This window comes from Leishmania braziliensis, chromosome 26 (assembly GCF_000002845.2).
Source record: "Leishmania braziliensis MHOM/BR/75/M2904 complete genome, chromosome 26".
Lineage (NCBI taxonomy): Eukaryota > Euglenozoa > Kinetoplastea > Trypanosomatida > Trypanosomatidae > Leishmania > Leishmania braziliensis.
The window spans coordinates 808,747-832,769 of record NC_009318.2 but is presented as its reverse complement, the minus strand read 5'-3'; the positions used below and the strand labels follow the sequence as shown (position 1 = coordinate 832,769).

The 24,023-nt window shown below is 56.5% G+C and overlaps 9 protein-coding genes across 9 annotated transcripts; all 9 read right to left on the bottom strand.

Annotated features, from left to right (window-relative positions):
• Nucleotides 1-712: 712 nt before the first annotated feature.
• On the bottom strand, nt 713-1,096 carry LBRM_26_2260 (putative 60S ribosomal protein L35; the record flags this gene model as incomplete). Its single annotated transcript, XM_001562406.1, has 1 exon — nt 713-1,096. One exon carries the CDS (start codon nt 1,094-1,096, stop codon nt 713-715), a length of 384 nt encoding a protein of 127 aa, XP_001562456.1.
• Nucleotides 1,097-2,231: 1,135 nt separating this feature from the next.
• On the bottom strand, nt 2,232-4,439 carry LBRM_26_2250 (conserved hypothetical protein; the record flags this gene model as incomplete). Its single annotated transcript, XM_001562405.1, has 1 exon — nt 2,232-4,439. The coding sequence occupies one exon, from the start codon at nt 4,437-4,439 to the stop codon at nt 2,232-2,234; it is 2,208 nt and encodes a 735-aa protein (XP_001562455.1).
• Nucleotides 4,440-5,654: 1,215 nt separating this feature from the next.
• LBRM_26_2240 (conserved hypothetical protein) lies at nt 5,655-6,500 on the bottom strand (the record flags this gene model as incomplete). The annotated part of the gene is made up of 1 exon (XM_001562404.2): nt 5,655-6,500. One exon carries the CDS (start codon nt 6,498-6,500, stop codon nt 5,655-5,657), a length of 846 nt encoding a protein of 281 aa, XP_001562454.1.
• Nucleotides 6,501-8,205: 1,705 nt separating this feature from the next.
• Nucleotides 8,206-8,553, bottom strand: LBRM_26_2230 (conserved hypothetical protein; the record flags this gene model as incomplete). Its single annotated transcript, XM_001562403.1, has 1 exon — nt 8,206-8,553. The coding sequence occupies one exon, from the start codon at nt 8,551-8,553 to the stop codon at nt 8,206-8,208; it is 348 nt and encodes a 115-aa protein (XP_001562453.1).
• A 1,295-nt stretch (nt 8,554-9,848) lies between these two features.
• On the bottom strand, nt 9,849-13,550 carry LBRM_26_2220 (conserved hypothetical protein; the record flags this gene model as incomplete). The annotated part of the gene is made up of 1 exon (XM_001562402.2): nt 9,849-13,550. One exon carries the CDS (start codon nt 13,548-13,550, stop codon nt 9,849-9,851), a length of 3,702 nt encoding a protein of 1,233 aa, XP_001562452.1.
• A 755-nt stretch (nt 13,551-14,305) lies between these two features.
• Nucleotides 14,306-15,523, bottom strand: LBRM_26_2210 (conserved hypothetical protein; the record flags this gene model as incomplete). The annotated part of the gene is made up of 1 exon (XM_001562401.1): nt 14,306-15,523. One exon carries the CDS (start codon nt 15,521-15,523, stop codon nt 14,306-14,308), a length of 1,218 nt encoding a protein of 405 aa, XP_001562451.1.
• A 526-nt stretch (nt 15,524-16,049) lies between these two features.
• On the bottom strand, nt 16,050-16,889 carry LBRM_26_2200 (putative nitrilase; the record flags this gene model as incomplete). Its single annotated transcript, XM_001562400.1, has 1 exon — nt 16,050-16,889. The coding sequence occupies one exon, from the start codon at nt 16,887-16,889 to the stop codon at nt 16,050-16,052; it is 840 nt and encodes a 279-aa protein (XP_001562450.1).
• A 1,320-nt stretch (nt 16,890-18,209) lies between these two features.
• LBRM_26_2190 (conserved hypothetical protein) lies at nt 18,210-19,013 on the bottom strand (the record flags this gene model as incomplete). The annotated part of the gene is made up of 1 exon (XM_001562399.2): nt 18,210-19,013. The coding sequence occupies one exon, from the start codon at nt 19,011-19,013 to the stop codon at nt 18,210-18,212; it is 804 nt and encodes a 267-aa protein (XP_001562449.1).
• Nucleotides 19,014-20,580: 1,567 nt separating this feature from the next.
• Nucleotides 20,581-22,575, bottom strand: LBRM_26_2180 (putative syntaxin binding protein 1; the record flags this gene model as incomplete). Its single annotated transcript, XM_001562398.1, has 1 exon — nt 20,581-22,575. One exon carries the CDS (start codon nt 22,573-22,575, stop codon nt 20,581-20,583), a length of 1,995 nt encoding a protein of 664 aa, XP_001562448.1.
• Between the last annotated feature and the right edge of the window lie 1,448 nt (nt 22,576-24,023).

The window sequence follows — 24,023 nt, the reverse complement described above, 5'->3', positions numbered from 1 at the left end:
GTGCGTGCGTGCACGCGTGGAGAATAGAGGAGCGCCTGCGAGGCCGTGGAACAGTCGCTGGCGTCCACCCACTGCTGCATGGGCCTTGAGGTTGCTGGTGCATTTTATTGTTGTTGTTCGCTTCGGGTGATAGGGGAAAGAAATGGTAAAGAACAAAGGAAAAAGGACAGGGAAGCCGTGGAGAGAAAGAAATGGCCAATGGGGGCAGGGAAGCAACAACGGGCAGGGCGCTGTCACTGCCCCCGTAGGTGGGGTCAGCGATGCTGCAGCCATCCCGCCGAGGCCACGAAAACCACTGAAGAGTTCTCAAAAGGGCTCGCGTAGAAGTGTCGAGCGGGCTCATGACGCAAGCAGGAGAAGGTGGAAGAAAGGGGGGATCAGTAGGGAGGGCGTTAGCAGAGGTAGAGCGTGGAGAGTACAGAGGAGAAAGAGGAGAGAGGGGGGAAGAGAGAAGTGAGTCGGCGGCACCACACCTTCAGTGGCAAGACGCTCACTTTGACTCCCCCCTCGCCCCCTACTCTTTTTTCCATCCTCTTTCGCACGTCAAACAAAACAAGCCGGGCCAGCCTCGTCCCTCGGCCCCTTTACTAACCAATGGAGGAGTGCGCTAACGATCACCCGCTATTGCACCCATCACCGTTGCTGTGCTTTGGTACGCCGCACACACACACATAGGGCTAAAAAGAGACGGTCTCGCTTGGCCCCAGCCTTGCTAGATTCGCACGGCGTACACGCGCTTGGGGTACTTGTGCGCCTGGCGCAGCTGGTGTAACGTCTTGCGGTTTTTCTCGTTGTCCTTCAGCGCAAGGCGGCGGCGGTGTGTCAGCTTGGCGCGCAGCACCTTCGGCATCTTGCTGCGCATCTTGCCGTCCGAGTAGAACTTCTTCAGGTTTCGGCGCTCGTTCTGGTTCAGCACCGTCAGGATGCGCGCAATGCTCTTGCGGATCGGGCGGATGCGGCCCAGGCGGGCCTCGGCGCCGCCCGTCTGCTGCACCACGCGCAGCTGCGACAGCTCCTTCTTGTACTCCGTCAGCTTCTTGAGAAGATCATCCTTGCTCTTCTCGCGCAGGTCCTTAATCTTCATGTGGTGAGACATGGCTCCAAGTGAGGCACGCGCCTAGATTTGAGGAAGGAGAAGCAAAAGAAACTGAGGTGAATTCCCTGCTGTAGCGTCATGAGACGAAAGGAGGAAGTGGTGGTAGTAGTGGAAAGGAGAGGTTGGCGCAGCCGTAGGAACGCGCGAGTGCGCGCACACGCACAGACATGCGCACAGAGATACAAGTGGACGCGCATGCGTTGTGGTGTTAGGGGTCAATGGAGGGTGTGAAAGGAGGAGTAGGGAGGGGATAGAGAGTGGAGAAAAATAGCCGGTGAGAAAGGCAAGTTGGGAGAGAGAGAGGAAAGTACATGCAACACACGAAACAAAGAGGTCATATGGGGAGAGGGAAGGAGGGGTATTGAGCCGCCAACGTGGGGATTGCTCCACACGCACAGGCACATACATACATACACGCAGACGAATAACGAAAGGGAAAGAGGGCACGAGGGGGGGGGGACGGGTTGATTTCCCTCACGTTGAAGGCGGCGAGGGGGTGCACGTCCGTGTCCCCCTGCAGTGCTGCCTTAGACAACAAGTCATCTGTGGCGGTCGCGGCGTTGCCGCCAACAGCGCTCGCGTTTCTCCACATTTCGTTTGAGTTCCTGGGACGTTCATCACACGTGAGACATGCAGCTAACACATGGACAAAAAAGAGAGAGAACAGTGATGCATCACAGCGCTGGAACAAGCGGGGGTGGGAAGGCGAAGAGAGAGACCAGCGAGGAAGGAGAGAAGAAATTGTGCCTTGGTACGTGTAAGGGCGTCTTGCAAAAGACAACGGGGAGAGCGAGCCACGACGGCACGCATACTGCACGGGTAGGCGCTTATGTACATCGAGACGAGGGAAAGGAGAAAAAAAGCCTAGCAAAAAGCAAAGACGCATACATCTACACGACAAGACGCCAACCGATGGACGCACGCGCACCAGTCGTGTCCTCAGCAGCACTACGACATGCACTACTTCTGCCATCACCCGTAGCAACGACAAGACCAAAAGTGGATGGAGCAGATGCGGCTGGGGAAAGGACGAGCATTACGTGAACTAAAAAAGTGAGAGCGCAAGAGTGGGGGTAAGAGAAGACATCACAACAGCGCAAATGAGGCTGCTGAGTAGGCCACATCCTCGCATGACTCACAGATTTGTCACACCAAACTGCACAGCAACAGCAGCGATCGAGTTAGCCTGGGTGACGTAGACCTTGTCGCACCCTGGCACCAGTGAGGAGGGCGCTAGCGACACAACCGCCGATCCGCCACGCACACAGCCCATCGTGGTGTACGGCAGGTTTGAGAATTGCTCACGAGAGCGATGGTACGGCGTCTTGGTGAGCGGCTGCAGTTGCGCCAGGTGCGCCTCCACCGACTTTCGCAGCGCCGTGATTTGCTCATCGCGCTTCTTCTCCTGTGCCGCGAAGAACGCCTCAAGAGCCGCGCGCTGCTCCTCCGTCAGTTTCTTCCACGAAGTCGGTCGACGAGGCGCCAAGTTATCCCTGGTGAAGGTTAATGCCATACCCTCGACACCGTTCTCCTCTCCGTCTGCGGCCTCACTGGTGTACCCCAGCTTCTCTGCCTCCTCCATGTTCGACTCCTCGTCCTCCTCAACCTCGTCCTCCTCAACTTCTTCCTCGAGCTCCTCCTCGAGCTCCTCCTCCTCCTCCTCCTCGTAGTCCTCCTTGTCAGAGCGGTCCTCAGCCGCGGCAGCCGCAGCGGCGCGTCGGGCCGCACGGCGTTCCTCGACCTCCTTTTTCTTGGCAGCCCTCTCCTTTGCTCGTTGAACTTTACACGCCTTCGCTGCCGCTTTCAGCTCCTTCGCCTCCATCGCCTTCATCGCGGCCGCGGCTGCCCTGGTGTACACCTTCACCCCGTCCTTCAGCGTCCGCTGCACACTGCGTACTGCCTTCTGGACCTTCTGAAAGTTGTGTGCCGTGTGCTGGCACACCTCTTTCACGAGCAGGCGGTCCTTGAGGCCGTACACGTAGCCCTGCGCCGCGCCAATGAAGGCCAGCGATGACGCGCTACCTCTACCGTCACTCATGCCAGGTGACGCACCTGAGCACGAGAAAGGCCGGTGCGGCAACTCCACCGTGCCGAGGGCGCTATGGAATGGGACGGTGCGCCGCTCCGGCGCCTTCAGGGCAGACTTCCATGCCGTCCCCGCAGCCTGCTGCTGAAGGAAATGCAACTTGGCGTTGTAGACCTGAGATTCTGGCTCTCTGGTTGTGGCCGTCGGCGAGGTGGAGGCATCTGTAGCGACATCTTCCCCTGAGGCATTCGTGGCGGCTGCGATAACAGCGGCACCATCGGTGCTGCTCCCGGAAGCGGGCGCTATTCCCACTGTTTCCTCCGACACTTCCTCGGCTACCAACTTAGCCGGCTCTATGTCTTGAAAGCTAATGCAGACGCTGCGACGCTGTGGACTGGCGCCATCCTCTGAGTTGTGACGCTGCTGCTGCTGCTGCTCTCGTTCCATCAAGTCCGCCTCCGCGGCGGCCTCCTGCAGATCCGGCAGCAGCCACACCTTCAGTGTAGAATCCTCGGAGCACGACACGAGGCAACACGCACTGCCGCCGTCCTCGTCCGCGTCCGCGTAGACGAGCACATCCTTCGTTTCCGATGCCGGCGGTAGCGCGGTGGAGGAGCCGAACAAGGCGGGATCGGCAGGGGCGCGCTTTGAACGTACCACCGGGATGCTGGACGGAACCGGTACGACAAAGAGTGAAGTGATAGCGCCTGTGTGCCCACGCAGCTCACAGACTGGACGACCAAACTCCATATCCCATACGTAGATGAGTCCGTCCGTGCCGCCAGTGATGACGGAGCCGCTGTTATTCCAATCGACTGCGATCGTCGTGAGGGCGCCGCCGTTGTGCGCTGGCCAGGTAGAGCGGCGATCGCCATCCATCAACGTGAGAGAGCCGTTCACACCACCAAGGAAAAGCCGCTGTTGGCCGGCTGCAACCCCGTCGTTGCCATCCTGGACCATGGTACATACTGCAAAGGGGAAAGTGCTGCTCTTCACAAGTACCGCCCGCACCCTAAGCCCACCGGTGGACGGCAATGACAAGGCACCCTCGACCTCCTCCAGCATCCACTGTTTCACGGTGCCGTCTAAGGAGCACGTGTACAGCTCAGCGGGCGAGAGAGCTACGATAGCCGTGACCGCATTGCGATGCGCATAGAAAGACACAGTCGGAATCCCGAGCTCGGCATCCTGTATGGCGTCATACCGCTCCACTGTGCCGTCCTCACGACCAACAAAAAGAGGCACAAGTCCGCCACCGGACTCCTCGGCGTCGTTGGTGTACGCCGCCAAGCAGCGGATCGTCACGCGAGAGGGCATGCGCGAGAGGGCCAAGTGGGAGAGAGAAAGAGAGAGGTGTACTTGCTTGTGTGCACGGGTGTATTGTGTGAGTCGCCGGGAGGGTATGAAGGACAAGAGGCCGGAAACACGCGAGGAGGTTGGCCGATGTGGCTCTTCACACGTGTGCCAGCGCTAACGTGAGGCTCACTTCTTCTGGGAGGCCTTTGCTTGCCGAAGGAGCTGCAGTGATGTCGCGTGCGTAACGTTTCTTTTAGATGGACCGCCTGCCTTCCGTGGCCACCAGACATATACTCGCACACCTCGTTCTGCTGTTTCCGCGAGGGATGCATTCACAGTCGCTTGTTTGAGCCGCAGTGGGGGGGTGCGGTAAGGTAGAGAATGGTGGAGGCGTGTGTGAGGACACGCATAGGGGGAGAGGCAAGTCAGGAGAACAGGAACGATGCGGTAGTAGAGGAAAGGGGGGGAAGGGATGTGGTGTAGCAGCAAAGGGGGGAGAAGGGTAAGTGCGTGCGTATGTCTCGGTTGCTGCTGCTCATTTTGTCGAGTTGACACGAGTACACAGGGGCAGCGCGGCAGGAACCTCGAGCAGATGAGTTACTCCCTTCACACTGTCCACCTCCTTGTCCTGATCTCCTCTGCACCTTTCAGTGATAACAACAAAGGAGCGAGAAAGAGAGAGATGAGAGAGATGAGAGAAAGACTAGAATGCACTTGCCACGCACCACTTTGCCCTGTCTTCTCCCCACCACCCGACCTCACCGCTTCTGCCCCCACAGCGCCCCCGTATCAACCAGCCTAAGGGCCCCTTCACACCGTATCAGTTCACTTTTTCAGTTTGTTTTGCGTTGTCTTTCGTCTTGTCTTTGGGTCTCGTGAGTCGTTACCCCCCCCCCCGCTGTCGCTCTCTACAGGCACGCACATATCGAGCATAACGCATACAACAAGGTGTACGCATACGCACATACACACCAGGAGAAGAGCGACACCTAGCCAACGAGGAACTCGGAGTTGAGTTGTGACAACACAACTGAAACGGCGAGGAGATCGAAGACGAAGAGTGGAAAGCGATGAAGGAAAAGAGGAACCTGGATGGCCTCGACCCCGCTCTTCATCTGCCGATACACACACGCACAGACATGAAGAAAGAACGCACGAGCACAGCGCACGTGTGCCAGTGACCGCCACAACAGGCGCACAGCAGTCCCCCAATACGCATACACGTGTGTGCTTCTTTCAGTCGTCATAGCGAATTTTTCGACTCACACGGAACGGCGGCGGACCTCCCTGCTCCTCATTCTGTACCACAGGCGGGTTTATTCGAGTCGGGCGGGACAGCAGCTCCAGCCGCACCTGCAGTGCTGCCCGCTCCTTCCCCGTCAGCGGCCGTGGCTTCAACGTCAGCTCTGTGTACTTGCGCGGATCCGCGTGGTAGTCATACTGAGACACGAGCAGGCGCCGATTGTCGTCGTACTCGGTCGACGCCGAGGGCGGCCGCCACCCTTTCTCTAGTTGCTTGCAGTATTTGGCAACGGTGTCGACCTCAGTGTTGCCGCGGTTGTTGTACTGGGCCGAGGAGGGCGTCCTCGGCGACGACCCCGCAAACGCTCGCGCTGAGGACGCTGGCAGACGCTGGTACTGATAGACCGTCTCCTTCTTGACCTCCTCAGCGTCTTTGTTTGTACCGAAGATACGGCGCAGCTCTTCCGCCCGTGCCCTGCGCACCTTCAGCGGCTCATCGTAGACATGGTGAATGTGATGTGTCATCTCCTTGCTGGAGAGGTAGCGCGGCGTCTCCTCAGTGTCTGGGTACAGCTCCTGCTGCAGCGCAGCCCGGTGCTGCTGTCGGCGCAACAGCTCGCCCTGCACGCAGTTGTGCAGGTACGCCTCCAGCTGCGCGGGGGAGCGGCGAGCTGAGGGGGTCGGTGGGTACGCCTCCTTCATCGCACGCGCCTCCGCCCGCTTCTTGCGCTCCACCCCGCCGTAGTAGAGCCGATTGACGGAGCTGCTCACCATATGTGGGGAGGCGTAGTAGTTGACAAAGGCCGCCGCCTTTTCGTTGCCGCTGTATGGGTTGGGCATTTGACTCACAGTTGATTCGCCTTCAAAGAATTCGGCGACTCCTCAGCGGAATAGAAGACAGAGAAAAGGCCAGAGGAGAAAATGGCAGGTGTCAGACTATTGTATGCAGAGGAGCGCTCTGTGTGGGTGGGTGTGTTTATCTATCTATGTATGTGTGTGGGTACGTGGACGTACAGGCTACGACGGTACCCCCAAGGGGAGAGGGAAGAGGGAAGCAAAGAAAAGGCAAAAAGTACTGTGCGGGTGTTGCTCAACCCTGCACAACAGAGAGGAAGCAGGGGGGAGCAACGAAGCAAATAAGAGCGGAATGGATTCGGGGGGAAGCGGGGAGTACCGGTGAGAAGGAGGAGGAAGACGTGTGCATGTGTTAGGGCGCTCTCTCGGCTTTGGGCTCACCCTGCACCTCGGCTACCAAAAGGATAGAAGCAGCAGGTGTAGTAGCGGTATAGCGACCACACTATCACGACGGAGGCCCAGAGAGTGACAGTGGGGGGAGTGGTGAAGAAGAAAAAGGGGACGAAGAAGAGGTTGAGTCGGCATACGGAGTGGCGCCTGCAAGGGTTGTGCACATGCGCTTCCCCATTGCGTCTGCGGTGCACTTAAACGTGACACAGGCGCACACGACGCCGTGAGGATTGGGGAGAAGGAGCGGAGGAGAGGGGAGGAGAAGTAGGCGTAACGGTAAAAAAGACGTGGAGGGAGATGAGGGAGCTCTATCGCGGTTGATGCTGTCCCCTCCCCCTCCCCTTCTGAAGTCCTGTACTCCTCTGTCAGACGCTAGCACAGCCGTCGAGAAGGGACCACTGAGGTCCACCTCTCTTCACGTGAACAAAGCCAGCGCACACTACAGGCCTCCCCTCCTCGTCCTCTTCCCCCGCTCACCCACCCCTGACCGTTGCTTGCGGCCATGGTGCTTCCTCTTGGTGATGGATTGGGAGGTCGGTTTACTTCTATTAAAAGGGAACAGTGGCTCGCGGTAGACCCGGGAGAGCCAGACAAAAGACGAACACCGCGGCAGGGTTAGAGGAGTGACCACACAGCAGGCAGGCCCGCAGCGCCACACGAGAGCCCAACACAGAAGCGAGCAAAAAGCGAACAACAAACGAGGAGAACAAAATAAGATAATAAACGAGAAACGATCAATCTGTGACTTTGCTCACGCAACCCCCAAGTCTCGCTCGATTACGCCCGGCAACTTTTCTCACCTCCTCCCTCTTTCTGTTTTCCTCCCCCGAGAGGCAGCGCGTACGCAGCGACGCAGGAGCCTAAGTACACGCCCATTCACCCGCATGTCGACAGCCAATATAAAAATAAAGAGGGTGGCTGGGGCTGTGTCCCTCACTCTTGTCCCCCTCTCGCTCCTTCTGTCGCAGCAGGCATTGACGCACCTCGCAGCGCTTGATAAGGCACGCCACGGAGTACGTTAGAGCACCCCAAATCGAACAAGAGAAGAAAGGGGAGAGACAGGGGAGCAAGAAGGGAGAAGAAACAGAGAGGGGGACGGGTGGGTGGATGTCGAGGGATGCAAAACAGAAAGAGAGGGGTAACGAGGGCGATAAAAACAAAACCTACCCTACGAAGGAGGGAGAGAGAGAGAGACGGAGTTAACAACAGATCAGCCCACTGACATGCCTTTCATGCGCGCGTTGAGCGCCGTCCAGTTCCTCGAGCACCTATAAGCCAAGTAACACCATCGGCAGCAAGACTAAAGCGTTGCAACTGGCCCTCTCAATATTGTGCTAACCATCACGGTTCCTCGAGCGATGCCCCATAATTCGAATAAACGCGAAAACCCCAGTTGCAGTGGGGAAATGCTCTCCAGAAGGGCCTTGAGCGAGGCAGGGTCCTGCTCTCCCACCTCTAACGTTGGCATCGACTCTAGCGATCCCTGTGCGACAGCGCTCATCATACCGCCGACGGACTGCGACAGCGACGGCGTCAGCGGCACAAGCACCGGCAGCATGCGAGCCGCCTGCGCCGGCGAGCTGATGTGCAGCCGCGTGTACATGAAGCGCGGGATGGCCGTGCTGCCAAAAACACGGCGTCCAAGCATCTTCTCGATCACTTCCGTAGGGAAAAAAGGAAAGATATGGCGAATGATGACGGTGGCTCCTGCACTCGCGCTTGACGGAGTGGAGTAGGAGGGGTTGGGTGGAGATGAAATGACTGTGTGGCTGAAGTAGTTATCCTTGATAATGTCGGTTGAGCCCCTCAATCAAGTGAGTGCACACATACACACACATACGGGCAAGTGCTGAGGTAAGTTAATGATGGTTGAAGTGAATGACTCACGCAGATGCTTCGCGACCGCCCATTAAAAATCAGAGAAAATGAGAAGGAAAGGAGAAGGCGCTGCCGGAATAAGGAGAAAGAGGGGCCTTTATGCACGCACCCACGCACCGAGTGAGCTGCATGGGTGCGTGCATTCGGAGAGGAAGAGGGGAAAGCAGGGAGAATAGAGATGGGGTTGCAGCTCTGTGAAGACGCAGGCAGACGCCAATACACAGGCACATGACGGAAGTGTCACACGATGAGTGAAAGAAGAGAGTTCTACCTTACCGGTGGCTCGCATCTCTCAGTGCATCTTATCCTCCCCCCCCCCCCCCCTCGAGCAAGAAGGTCGTGGTGGCGGAAAAAAAAAAAGGCGGGGAAGGGGAAGGGGTCTGACGGAGTGGGCTCAGCAGTGGCCCTCTCGCTCTCTCAGTCCTCTCGCCTTCTTCGTCTCCGCACCCTGAGTAGGATGAAAGAGAGACCAACACACAGCGCAGCAACTATTTTTTATGATGGCGCATCGAGAGGCAACGATAGCGCCCGTACTAGTAGGACGGGTGGTGGGTGGGCCGCAGCAAACAAACAGTGTACAAGGGGAGGGGGAGGGGGGCAGCGAAGACACGCGCAAAAGAAATCAAAGTGCCACTAAGGGAGCTACGGCAAAGGGAGAAAAGACACGCAACACAAACAAATCGACCGCAGTGTGGTAACGACAGTGTCCTGGGGTGCGTCGGTCGCTCCCCAATCCCATGAGCAGATGCCAACAGACATACACACAAAACTGCACTTGTGTACGACGCATGGAAGAGGAGGAGGGGAGCGGTGGGGAGCGGTGGGGAGCGGTGGGGAGCGGTGGGGAGCGGTGGGGAGCAGGGTGCCTTCCTCAAGGAGGGTAAGCGGGAAAGTGTCAAATCGTTAAGTGGATAACCACACAGAGAGAAAGGAGGAGGTGAGACAAGGCACTGTCGACATAACATATGCGTCTCCGCTCACATGCAGAGGACTTTGCCAGACATCTTCCGTAGTCATCACCCCGTCGCTTGTGCACGCATCGATGCATCCTCGTCCGCATCCTTCTCACATGACGATGTCGTCAGAGTGGGCGTCTGAGCTGAAGATGTGATGTTCCAAGATATCCTGCAAGTTCGCCAAGCTCACCTTCTCTGCCAGCTGATTTGCCAGCTGCCCCTCAAGTCGCTGCAGCTCAATCTGCATCTCCTCCTGCATGAGCTGATGGAGGCCGTTGAGCTTGTCGTGCACAGCGCTGACGTCCTCCTTGCGCGTGAGAAGGCTAATCATCGAAGACCATATGTTCTCCAGTCGCTCCTCGAGAAGTGCTCGTGTGTAGTAGGTGGTGTGCATCGAGTCGACTACCTCCGCTACCCAGGCCGCTTTAGCATCGTCAGAGGGTTTCTGCGCACAGTTGCCTGCCTCCAACGACTCAGCCGCTGACACGACGGCAGACCCCTTCACGTTGGCGCGCAGTTCATCAACCTTGGTCTCGATGCTGCTGACGACAGTCTCGAGCTGAAGCGACAAGTCTCGCTGGTGCGCTTGGTGTGCCGATTGTACTCTTTCCAGCTCTCTGCGAAACTCCAACTGTGCCGTCTCTAGTCCGTTAAGGCTATCAACAGTAGCACCAAGCACCTGTGCCATGCCCTCGACACGGTCGCGGCCCTCGAGCACAGTCGATATGTGCTCGTCCAGGGTGCGTTGCACCGCCTCCACAGCAGCCTGCAGTGCCGCTACGCTCTTTGCGTTCGCGTGTGCATCCACCGCAGTCGCGGTCGACTCAGCAGCTGCCTTCAGCGCTTCCTGACAGCGGAGGACGGCTGCAGTCGTGGCAGCCTCAACCAAGGCCGGCTCTGCCTCACGTATCTTTGTGCAGAGCTGTGACGCCACAAAGGCCTGCATGTCCTCCTGCAAGCACTCCAGACCCTGCTGCAGTCGATGCACATCCCGGCAGTGAACATCCCTCTCCGCTTCACTGGCACAGCGGCACGTGTTGCTAGTGAGCTGATGCTGAACTACGTCGAGTCGCTCATGGCATCGTGCCAACTCACCAGTGCAGTATGCCACGGCCGCCGCCGTGGCAGTCGAGTCTGCATTGCCCGCGGATGGGGAGACTTCTTTAGGAAGAGCGGACAATAACTCCGAAGCACACCTCTCTACGGCTAGAAGCCGTGCTTCCACTGCGCGAAACGCCGCCTCCGCTTCATGACGCAACGACTCCTCAACGTCAAGGCGGTGCTGAAGCTCTTTGTAGGCAGCGTGCACCTCTTCTGTGTCGAGCGCATTGGTGGTGGGTGAAGACACGTTGCCCTTCTCAATTTTTCGTGCAGCAGCAACAGCAGCACACTCGCTTCGCACTGCTTCAAGATCGGCGTGCACTGCTTGTAGTATATCTGTCTCCACTCGAGCCACCTGCGCGGAAAGGCGCTCTACCGTTTCCGCCAACTGGGCAACCCCGGCGCTTAGGCTCTTGCAAGACCCATCGGCGCTTGTTTGAGAAGCGGCGCCCTTTTGCGCACATGGTGGCTCTACGGACGGCGCAGCCGCAGTTGGTGCCGCTGCTGCATCACGCTTCCACTTCTCCAGCCACGTGTGCACCTCCGACAGCTGCAGTGCCGTCGAACTTTGGTGGAGGGAAAGAGACTGCTCCGTATGCAACAGGCTCTCCAGCGCCGCCGTCAGATCAGTGCCCAGCTTGAGCGTCATGCGCTGCTGGTCCTGCAGTTGCGCCTCCATCTCGTGAGCGCCGCAGGCAAGCTGGTTGCCCCGCTGGTCAACACCTATCACATGCTCGCCGAGCTCCAGCAGCCGACGCTTGAAGTCCTCAATCGCCTGCTCGACCACGAGAACACGCTGCAGCACGGAATCAGCTGAGGAGAGGCCGCCAGCTTCAGAATCCACGATCCATCGGTCGGCTCGTGCTGGCAGGGTGTGCAGGCTTAGCTCGACCCCTGCCACGCGGCGTTTTACCGCCTCCACCTCAGCCAACGCTGGCGTCACTTCACGCAGTACTGGGTGCGACTGCAGCTGATGCATCACCTCATCTCTCACAATGTGCCGTATCTGATCCATCTGCTGTGACATGATGGCCTGCGTGTACTTGGCACCGCCGTCCACCTTCGCGGTCAGCTCGTTCAGCTGCTGAGACACGCGCTCAAGTACAGGCGGCGATGTGTATGGCTGTAAATTCGGTGACACAGCCGCTGTGATCTTCCCTTCCACATCTTTCATAAAGGTCGACCGCCATGTTTCCCATGCCGCTGGAACCTCCTGGTTGATGCAACTCTCTGGTGTGTTCGCCTGCGCTGGTGAAGCAGCGGGCGCCGGAGAAGGTGCCGCAGCGGCGCCGCACCCCTTCTGCAGCCCGTCCACAGCGACCGAGAGATTATGCACAATTTCGCACAAAGACGTCACTTGCCGTTCCTGCTTTTCACGCTGTTGTGACGTGTAGCCGACAATTGTGCCGATGCGGCCCAGCTCGTTGTGCAGCCAATCATTATCCTCCCCTTGCTCCGTCCGCATCGTCTTGATGGAAGTGGAGAGTTGTTGCACTTGAGTCTGAAAGGCCGCCACGGTGTCTGCTACCGAACTCCTGACTATGTCAAGCGATTCCTGAGTCTGCCGCTGCTCCTTCTGATGGTCGCGGCGAGCCACGAAAGTGGAACCAAACTGCTCCACCTCTGTTTCCACACTAGCAAGGCGCACAGAGATATCCTTCATCTGCTTCACGGCACGTTGTGTGACACTTTCGACCTCATCATTAGCAGTCGCCAGCTGCTCTACCAGGCGCCGCTGCTGTTCCTTTACCGCTCGCAACTCCTCTGCCAATTCGCAACAGCGCTGCCGCGTTTCAGCCTGATTCTCTTTGAGAAGACCACCAAGTTCAGCATAGAGAGATTTGACTTCTTCGTGTGATCTGGACTCGCACCCAAGAGAAGTTTCCTCCGCACGCTTCATACGTGTTTCCAGCTCGGTATGCTGCGCAACGCACAGCTTCTCGAGCTTCTCCATTGTATTAAAGCACGATGTTAGGCGATCCTTGTTCGTCTTTTGATCTACCTCCACAATCTGCGATAGCTCCCCGCATATGCCGCGAATTCTGCTACTTTCCTCTTCTTGAGTGCTGGAAGCTTTTCGGAGGACCTCAACGCTCTTCTCCAGACTATTTTGGCGTGCGCTATAAACGTCCAGTTGGTTCTTAAACGCTTTCTGTATGTCTGTGACAGCCGCCAATGCACTTGTGTCGACCAGCGATTCGGTGGGCCTCTGAGCCACAGTGTAAGCATCGATGTGATCCTTGAGCAGCCTCTCCGTCGTTTCCGCCTTTGTGGAAAGCCCTGTGACAAGCCCTTTCAACTCACCAAAGGCACCGACGGTTTTTGTGGAAGAAAGGACTGCCTGTGATAGTCCTTCTACATGTGAAGAAAGGTGCTGCATTTTGGTATCAAATGCATCTGCCTTTTTGCGTAAGTAGTGGATCTGCTCTGTGTGCCGCTTCATAGTGGAGTCGTAGGCAACTCTGGAGGCGTGGTGATTCAGTGACAATATATTACGGGTGTTATCGATTTCTAGATCCGCCTGCTTTTGCATCACTCGACGCAGTAGCAGACTTGTCTCTTTTTGCTCTTGCCGGAGCGATTCCACCACGACCCGGGATGATTGTGCTTCATCATTCAGTTGCTTCATAAACTCACGTACCACAAATGGAATATTCACCCATTCATCAGTGTCATCCAGAAGGACACAGCGACCCTCATAGCCCATCATGTTTCTATGGATAGTGCACGATCTATCGGTCTTCGTCTCCCCTCAGGCGGTCTTCTATTTCTCTTAGCCTTTTGGATAGCAGTGTCTGATCAATTGGGTGTGACGCGCGATAAGCAGCATGAAAAGGAAAAAAAACGATAGGTGCAGTCAGAAACTTGCTTATTGTTTCCTGCTTCGGTTGTGATGAGTTCAGTAGTAGCGGTGGCTCACCGAGTTCACGAAAGGAAAAAAATTGAGAAAGTAACAACAAGAGCATATAGACGCTTGTTTGCAGGTATTGTATACGCCTCCAAAATACAAACGTGAGACAAGGGGAGAGAAGAGGTGCTCATTGTTTGAAAGTCCTCGTCTGTTGGTGAAGCACTCAGAACAAGAACAAAAAAGCCGCGCTTGGTTACAAAGCTGCGGATTCCACTACTAAACGATGCCTCTGAGGGAAAAGGCGGCCCCCTACTCGCATATGTGCTGTGGACCTACAAATAAGAGATGTGTAGCGGGTCGGTAAAGATCAGCTACTTTATTTCTTTGATGGGTATTTGTTTCGGCACGCATTGAAAAGCTGCAAAACGTGAGAAACCTGCAACAGCACGCAAAAAATGCTACGCTGAGACAAAGCAGTATACTCGAGGCACCCGTGATTCCCTCATCACAAACTTTTAGACTCCACGCACACACACACACAGAGACAAAAGAAAAAAAAATGGCACAGGCTGAAGCTTCCTAAATCGCTTGTTTTGGTGTACATCCTGTAGCGGCTAAACAGAATAGCCACTCTCTGTTATCATCCTCATGTGGTACTTCCGAAAATACAGCATGTAGTTCCAAAACTCATGCGGATTAATGGCGTAGTACACTTGATGGTCCCGTACATCAGCAAAATGCACATTCCTAAGAGGTGGGCGCACCCGTGCCATGTCTAGCATGAACTTAAACTTGTAGTACCAGTCCTGCTTCCTTAGCAGCCCAGGCACATACACAAGACTATGGACACCATTGTAATTCTTCACTTTATCCTGTGCTCGATCAAGAGGCCTAAAAGGGGAGCCGTTGCGGCCTAAAATTGCGGTGACGCTAAGGGCCACATCCTTGTGCTCCAGCACCGTTCGCAGTGCAACATACCCACCATTACCTTTGCCGAGAAGATGCACTTTCCCATTCTCGACGCGGAAGTTGTCCGTCACCCAATCGCAGAATCGCGCCACCACCCCTTCCACCGGAACTTGAATATTATGTCGAAGGTTCACAACAGGGGAGAGAATGACCCACCTTTGTTGCACCATCAATTCGTAATGAGTGGGACGCTCGAAGAAGTTGGCGCACACATCCTCAAAGTCGCGTGGAACGCCGCGGTGATCAGGCAACACAACCATGTACGGGTACTCTATATCGGACCTCCAATCTGGCGGCGAGATCATACTGTATGCAATAGGTGACGGATCTTCATCGATGTTGAATGCGCTGTGATCGACGCAATCAGCCTTTCCTTCGATAATCTTTAGGCTTGTCGACATCGGATAGAGCGCGCGAAGCTCAAACTCATTGGGGATAATGTAGTTCTTCGGGAGGCGCCTAAATGATGTTTCGTTCGGGCGGTACTCGATGTCTGGTTGAGGAACTCGAACAATGTGTCTACGTTTTCGGAAGCTCACTTGATCCGGTGTGTTGTCCTTTGTCCGCGAACCAATAAATGGCCCGTCCTGCGAGTGCATGTACTGGAGTTTGTGCAGCTCAATGCACTCAATATCCCTCTTGCTCATCATGCTTACATCGTCTGAATCAATGCTACTATTTTTCAGATGACCTTCGGCTTTCCTCTGGTGCACTGTTTCATTGACAATCTCAGCGGACTGCACCATCTTTTGTTCAGTTTGTGTGTGCGCCACAACTGCGGAGTCTGGTATGCTCGATGTGTGAGTACTTTTACGAGTCGAAAGAGCGCACAAAAGCGCCAGGTGCTGCCCACGACGAAGCATCACTAGCGAATTTGTTTTTTTCATATGCATTCGAGAAATCCTTTCATGCGTCAAAGGAGCGCAGGAATGCGCGCAAATGTATAGAAAAAGGGTATGGTGGTCAATCGAAACTGAAAGAAAAAAGGTCATTATGTAAAAGAACACAAATGCGAACGTGCTGAAATTGGTCCTTGGACCTTCACATTAGCAATACTCTCAGAAAGATGTGCGAGCTAAGCACAGAGAGAGGACACGAATGCCGAGCCTCACTTTGAGTGTAGACTTAAGCAAATTGCACCGTGCCCATTCACTCTACATACCAGAGTCTGCTCTTTGGGGGTTCATTTTTCACTGCACTAACTGAAATACAAAGGGGGCACATTCTTCGAGCTATTCTGGTGCAAGAAGCGATTGCATGCACAAGGAAGCATGTGTGATAGAATGGTAAAAAAAAAAAGAAGCAAAGGTAAAAAGTTGATATAATAATACTGAAAAATGTAACTTACACTACGATCAACCAACTGCAGATAAAAAGAAAAAGCAGGCATTACTGCTTCCAATGTAGCGTATAGAGGTCGTTACGCACGCCTTTCAGAATGGGAATTCGGCTGCGAGTCTCTGAAATGGCGCTCAGGTCCACCTTGTAATCAACGAACCCCTCCTTTTCATCCAGCTCACAGAGGACATTGCCAAGGGGATCTATCACCATGGAGTGACCCCATGCCACGTACTCCGCGGAGGTATCGCGGGCAGGGGAACATAAGAAAACATATTGCTGATTGTCGACAGCGCGAGCACGCCCTGTCAGCTCCCAGTGCGCCGGGCCGGTTACCATGTTGAAGGCACCTGGGTACACAATGAAGGAGGTTCCTTGTTCGGCGTACCTCCACGCCAGGAAGGGATATCGGATGTCGAAGCAAATACCAACGCCGAACTTAGTGTGCTCGTCCAGTGAGATGGCGGTCGCATCATTTCCAGCACTAAGCACCTCGCCCTCGTCGAAACGAACAGCCTCTGTGTTGATGCGGAATAGATGCACCTTGCGGTGCACGTGTTTCAGCGCACCATCCGGTCCAAACGTCATGCTGGAATTAAATAGTCGTCCATCAGCTGATTTTTCCGGGATACTACCGGCAATGATCCAGATGCTGTTCACTTTGGCACAGTGCGACATCGCGTCAAATGTCTCATTGCCTGGCGCAAGAGCTTCAGAGTACCTATCGAAATACTTTGTGCCATACGGACAGTTGAAGCACTCAGGCAAAACAGCCAGCTTGCTGCCCCGCTTCGCAGCTTCAACTATCATCGCGACAGCCTTTCTGATGTTGGCTGCCTTTTCGCGTGTGACAGCCATCTGACAAAGTGTCACGGACAGAACAGACGACATTTGCAGTAATAAAAAATAATTTGATGGGGTGTTTTCTTTTGGGATCGCTGTGCTCGCTTTAGGGAGGGCCGCGGGTGGGGGTGGGGGAGAGTGGTCCGCGTGGGTCCGGAGTGTTTGTTGGTGCCGGGATGCTTGGCGGGCGGGGGGCGCGGGGCCTCCTGCGGCGCCACGCCAGGCCGGGGCGCGCAGGCGCGGCCTGCCCCCTCGCCATCAAGAGGGGTCTCTTAGCCCTAGCGGTGAGCGGCTGCCCCGCCGCGGAGGGGGGGCGCCGGCCACCGCCGCCGCCGACGGGGCCGGGCAAGGAAAGGCACAGAGAGCAAACAAAAGGGCTTACGATTTTCAGTTACCGAACCCGCATTTAACTCCGCCGTCGCCCCGCCACGCGTGGGCAGGAGGAGCAGAAGCAGAGGACAAAAAATGGGTCGCATTGCCGGCGGCCGCCCGCCCCCATCGCCGCGCCCCGCACACGAGCGCCTTTCGCGGCACGAGAAGCAGAGACGCCCCAGCGCCACGGTGACCGTGGCAGTGGCAGCCGGCACGCATGAGGAGAAAGCGCTGGGTAGGCCAGGCGCTGGGTGAAGCAGGTGGGTGCGTTGATTCCTCGCGTTCATGCGACTTTGAAGTAGCGTAGCGTACGGTCGGGACTGCCCAATGTGAACGCGGGTGGGTTGACGGTAGCGTGCTGCACTACACAAGCACACAGACACACAAGATGGTATACACACGGAAGGGGACTTACATGACAGTTTGCCACCCACCGCATCCCAATTCCACACCTCATGATCGTATTCCCTATACACAGGCAAATGCGCGCTTTCGCCTGCGTGTACGTCCACGCGCAGAGACAAGAGCTACATGGCAACTACCTCCCTCCCCCTCCCCGCTGCAACCCTCAAACGTCTCTGCATCACATCCCTGTCAGGCGTACATCACTGCCGAACAACGTCCTGGCCATTAACGAGACAACACGAAAACCAGAGAGCAACTTCTCAACAGAAGGGCAAAGACACTGTGATGGCAAACCAGTCTTGCGACAGTGACCGGGAGAGAGTGAAGGGCGTTATGCACGGCACGACTACGCCTCCCTCTCCCCCCTCTCCCCGCTTCCTCCTCGCCTCGCGTGCTCCAGAGAAACCAACATCACTGTGAGGCAACCGATCACAATAGAGAGTCCACAGCCGCTGCCGCTGACGATGACATGCCACAACGCAGAGGCAAAAAAAAAAAGAAATGAGGAGCGCTGCAGAGAGGAGGGGGAGGCCAGGACGAATGGCGGCACAATGGACGCATCGCTGTCGCTCTTGTTCTGTTGTGTACGCCTTAAACGCTGTCCTTCGACTCGTAGTGATGTGATCCGTCCGCGCCTGCACCGTCTGCGGAGGCGGCCGCCTCGTCTTCTGCGGGTACCGAGGCATCCATGGGCAGGTCTGGCAACACACCGCGATCCTTGAGCAGCCGCTCCACAAACTCGGGCGGGTTCGGCGCATCGTAAAAGGGGTATGCCTTCAGCCTATACGTGGAGGGATCTACCGGGACCTCCGTGCCAATGCTCGGCGGTGGTGGCACGACGGCGTCAAAGGGGACCGCGGCAGCGTCATCGTACTCCATCTGCCAACCTGGTGTGTCGGCGTAGCTGATCTCAACAGGTCGGGTAGTGGACTCGCCATGAAATGTGATGTAGCCATACGCCGTGCCTTTGCTGCCCTCTCGATCAAAATCAATGGCAGCTAAGGTAACGTACTTGTCGTAAGTGCCCTGCCGCCACTCCTCGCGAAAGAACTTCTGCCCACGGCCGTGGAAGCGCGTCTGCGAGGCAAGCTGGAAGATGTTGAAGCCGGTAGACGTGTTGTAGGCGCGCGTTGCCACGGCGGCCTTGAGCACCTCAAGCGGGTCCAGCTGCGCGGAGCGATCGATGTGGTCAAGCTCCACCAGCTGCGTCCCATCCAAGATGAGGTTTTCCTTGTTGTTCAATACAACGCCGGGCACGTAGTCCTTGGCTGCCGTCCAAGGCATTCGTCGACGATGTGCCTCCGGAGAGGGTCGCATACCCTTGCAGCCCAAGGTCATGGAACTTCCCGCGTTCAGCGCATCCCGGGACAACAGCGTCAGCGTGCGGCACCGCATGGCTCAGAAAAGAAGAGGACAACGAAAAAGGCGGCACAGGAGATACGTCTGGCACCGCACACCGGCTCGGGCCGTCTCGCCGCTCTCTGCGGTGCTGTACGGCGGCTTTGCTGTCACTCTCCCTTCCGCTCAGGGGTTACGCCGTCCAGACACGCGAGAAAAGGGAAGACTCGACTTCAAGAGAAAGAGAGCGAAGGCTCAACAGAGACGACCCACAGGTGATGCTGGCGGCACTGAGTCACCCCTGCACGCACTGGAAACACGTATGTGTGTGTTTATGCGCGCCCTAGCAATTTGTACAGAGGCTCACAGGGTGCTGTAAGAGGAAGACAGTTAGGAGGTCAAGAGTGTTGAGGGGGGGGGGGAGAGGTTTGAGATTCGGAGTGAAGAGCATTGTGTCGCTGACTAGGTTGACAAGGGGTACTGTGCGAGAGAGAGAGACGCAACGGCGGAAAGCCCTCTTTCGCTGTGGACGGGGATTGTGAGTACCGTGTTGGGGCAATGTGCATAAGGAGGTGCGTGTCGCTAACAGTTCACCACTCGCTCTGGTCACCGCCACGTACCTACTTTCCTCCACACACACACACACAGTCATCACACCCCTCTTCAGCTTGTTGCCACAGAGCAATCATTCGGCCAAAGCACGTGGACAGCTCCACGCACCACGCATGACATCGGAACGGGACACGAGGGGGAAATGTGATGTGCCGCACCACCGCACAAAACGATCCCCATCCCCCCTTCTTTTCCAGTGGTGTTTCCTCACCCCCACGCCCCAATCCGCATCGTCGTATTCATCCCAAGAGAAACTTCTCAAGCAGACCGACTCATCAGCAGCCTAGTGTATCACACCTGGGTGTCAACCTAATGCGCGCGGTTTTCTTGTCCCCATGCCCGACTGCTGCTGCAGTGTGGATGAAGTTGTTTCCATGAAACATGTGTGCCTCCCACCCACCTGCAGACACCAGCGTTGCGCACGCGCACTCAGAAACTCGGGAGCACCAGAGGAGCGAGAAAACAAAAAGTGGAGCAAACGAAAAGAGGGGAGTGCGATACAACAGCCGACACTCCCCCGAGCGAGGAAGGCAGAAAAGAAAGAGGACAGGCGGAAAAAATGGCCAAGAAAAAAGGCTCGAGTGCGTGAAACGGAGTTGAGAACAAGATAGACACACATACACGCGCGCGCGTTGGCATCCCGGCACCTGACCGTCATGCCACAAACACCGAAGGAGACGCGCGAGTCGCTAAGATTGATTGTTCGTGTGTGCGAAGAGAGCGAAAAGCACGCCATACACGTATCAACCCACACAACCTCACAGATAGCACCAGCAGGTCAAGCAAGCATTCTCACATGGCATAAAGGAAAAGGAAACTCACATCATCAGCACAGGAGTGTGTGGAGGGGAGAGGGGAGATGCAAACGCTTCACAGCGGGCAGCTGTGAAGGTCGAGTGCACACCGAGTGTCGTGTGTGCGTGCACAAGTCAGTCACCTTACCCTCCCTCCGCTTTCCCCTCGACAGAACTCAAGGAAAGGAAAACGGGACTTAATCGTGTACCGCCGTTCTTCAGCGTAGGGAGTCCAGACTAGAGATGAACCTGTCGGGGGTTAGTACTGACGTGCCGCCCACAAACACCTCCACATGCGCGGTCTGCGAGATCTCGTAAGCGGCACGCACTTCGCCGTAGGTCACGCCTCCCAGCACGAACAGGACAATGCGACGTCGTGTCTTTAGCGCAAACTGCCCCTCGTAGCCCAGATCGAGCGTCAGGTTGGTGTCTCCGCCGGCAGGGCCGCCGAAGTTGACCCCCGCGTTGCCGCTGCCAACAGCCCGAAGCGTACGTCGCTGCTGTAGTGCCCCACGAAGGCTGCCACCACCCCCGCCACCGGCACCAGTGTTGAAGACGGGAAAGTCTAACGTGCTGAGTGTGTTTTTCGCAGCGGCATTGAGGACTAAGTACGCCTGATTTCGGTACGGATCCGCCTCTGGGTTGTTCGTGTTGCTGTCGTTCTGGCGAGTCGGGCTTCCCTGTGCGCTGCCGTCTGTCAACCCATTTGCGTGCTGGAGACTCGTGGGGTTCGTGCGCAGAGAGCGGCGCATGAGGGTGCCGAGTAGGTTATTGCCAGTTCCGCCGTTACCGCTGCCGCCGCGGCCGTTGCTCGCCTCACTGACAATGCTCTGCCTTGCCGCGTCTTGCGGCAGCTGGCCTATTCGCGAGATGAACATGGAAAAGGAGTTGCAGCGGTCAATCTGGCTGCTGAGCCCGGTCTCCTGTAGTAACATGAGTTTCCTCGCCTCGGAGAACTCGTGCGTGTTTGTGCCAGCGATCAGCAGCAGGAGGAGACGCGTGCGCACGTCAAGCGGCAGAGAGACGTCTGCTGCCATGCGGCGGACGCTGTCATAGAGCTCCTTGAACGGTCGTCGCCCAGTGGCAACATCCTGCTCCATCTCGCACACCTCTGCCAGCCTCTGCTGCCTGTAGCGGTCCATGATTTTCGAGCACATGTCGATGTGAAGGGAGAGCTTCGCCTGCCGCTCCTGAAACTCCGGCAGGAAACGAATGGCGCTGCCCATGTCAGCAAGTCGGTTTCCAGTCCCGTAGTTGCCTTTCAGCTTTTTCATTCCCGCCACAAGGGTCGGGTTGGCAGCCATCAAGTCCTCTAGCTTCTTCGGGAACTCGGCGAGGCAGAGAGCAAAGAACCTGTGGCGGTACTGGCACCAGTACGGGTCATGTTCGTCTATCGGACAGCTGCGCGTGCTCTCCTGGCCGGAGCGATCCTCAAAGGTGCGCTCGTAAATGCTGTTCTCGAGAAGCATGAGGTCGTTCAGCAGGCACTGATACGTGCGCTCATGTATCACCGGCTCTATCGCATCGAAGGAGCGGTCTACAATGATGAGCAGCGGGGCCTCTGCTGCGTCACCGCTGGCTGCCGTTGCATTGCTGGACATCCGGAACGTGGTCGGGTTAGTGCGCAATGCTTGGGCGGCCTGATCAGCGAAGATGCGCGCTACTTGATGCGCGAGTCGGCTGCTGCCCTGGTACTGCACTGTTGGCACACCGGCACCAATGGTGAAGAAGACGGACACCAGTCGTGTGGCGATCTCGCCGAGGATGTTCTCGTGCCCACCGGAGAACGCCACGTCGGGTGGGAAGAGCCTCTGGATGTCGTCGTGCATGCCGAAGCAGAAGAGCAAGCTTTCCGGGACCACAAAGTCAAGAAGCATGTCCTTCAACGTCTTGATTGCCTGAACAAGGCGCGGCTCCGATGCCAAAAGCTGAATGTTTTTCTCCGACGAAGGCGAGGTGAAGAAGACGTGCGCCTCGCGGTACATGTCCTTCGTCTGCCAGTCATTCATCACCTGACGCACGGACTCCTCGGTGGGTTCGATAAAGTAGATGGCGGCGCTGCTGAGCACTGATTGTCGTGGCAAGCCGAGATCCTCGACAAGAGTCACACCGTGGTCCATCAAGTCGTGCATGCGCACGCATGTGCTCAGGATCTCGGCCGCTTTGTTGTCGCACACCAGAATGTTGTAGTCACCCGCAACGGGGTCAAGCATTTCAGAAAATATGCGCTGCCTCACGCACCCGAGAATGCCGCTACGGGTTTCGGCAGGCCTCTTGCCGCCTGGTGTCCGCTCCTTGGCCTCCGTCAAAATGGGGGACGAGGAGGGGTCGCCGGCGCCGGCGCTCGACGGCGAGGCAGGCGATAACTCGCCACTCGGCACGGCAGCGGCGGCGCTAAGGTAGCGACGGCCGTCAACAGCCTGCGACGGATTGCCACGGAGCATGGCTTCTGTCAGAAACTACAACTCTTCTGTTAGAAACGCAACGAACGAAATAAATCGGCAAAGAAGCGAGCGGGCGGTACCCTGCGCTGGCGTAGAGTATAGGGGATGGAGAGAGGCACGCCGAGGAAGGTAAGAGGGTGGCCAAAGTCAAAAGTGGGCACAAACAAGCACACAAAACACACAAACGCGCGCGCGCGAAAAGCGAAACTAAAGAGACGGCGGAGGAATAGCGCCGCCCAGGTGTTTGGCAGGTCGCCTTGTACAACGGACCTGATGTTCACCAGTATGTGTGGAAGGAGAAGACAAGAGACAGAGAAAGGGGGCAAGTAAGAGGGAGGAAGAGGACGGGAAGGATGCTTACTCTTCATGGACCGAAGTTAAGCACCGCTAGCGTTGCTCACCACTGCACCACAGCACCCCACGCAATGACTCTCTGTCCGTGTGTGTGTGTGTGTGTGTGTGTATGCATAGAGGACAGAGGGAGGGGGAAGGGCGCAACTAAGCTGAAATGGCGATGAGGCCCGCTCTTTGGTCGTGGTGTGGCAGCTCTTTTTCCTTCACCGCTGCCATTCAGGCACCATCAGTCGTCGGCTCACCATCGCAGCAGTGGCCGTGACGACGCCAATATCTCGTCTTTCCCTATAGCGAACTTCGCATCGTTTCTGAGCGAGCTCAATGATGCCGTATTGCACTTTGGCGCACGCACATGACAGAGTTGATCTCAGTGCACCCCAAGCACTGTAGCCCACTGGCGCACGCGGACACGGACACCCACACGCACACACAGACGCCCACGCAGCAAACCAGCAGCACGCACACACTAAAGAGACATAAAAGGGGGAGGCGCAACAACGACGTTCCCGACGACGACGACACCAACAAGAGAAAGACAAAGCGAGTATGTACTGTACATGAAGTTACTGTGTGTGTGTGTGTGGGGGGGGGGGGGGGGGGAGAGAGGGACGGACGGCGGAGGCGACCACCACGTGCTGGGCGCAGCAGACGCAAGCACAGATATGCGCATCATTCGATGCACCGCCTACCCCAGATATACATGAGGCTGATGAACAAAATAAAAGAGACAAGAGGCAATGTCGCCTGTTCATTCACGAAAATGGTGGAGATAAAGGGAGAGGCGCATGCGGGCACACACACACACACACAGACAGGCAAAAGTGACACCTACAAGAACACGCACGCTCGTGAGTAGAGGGGCA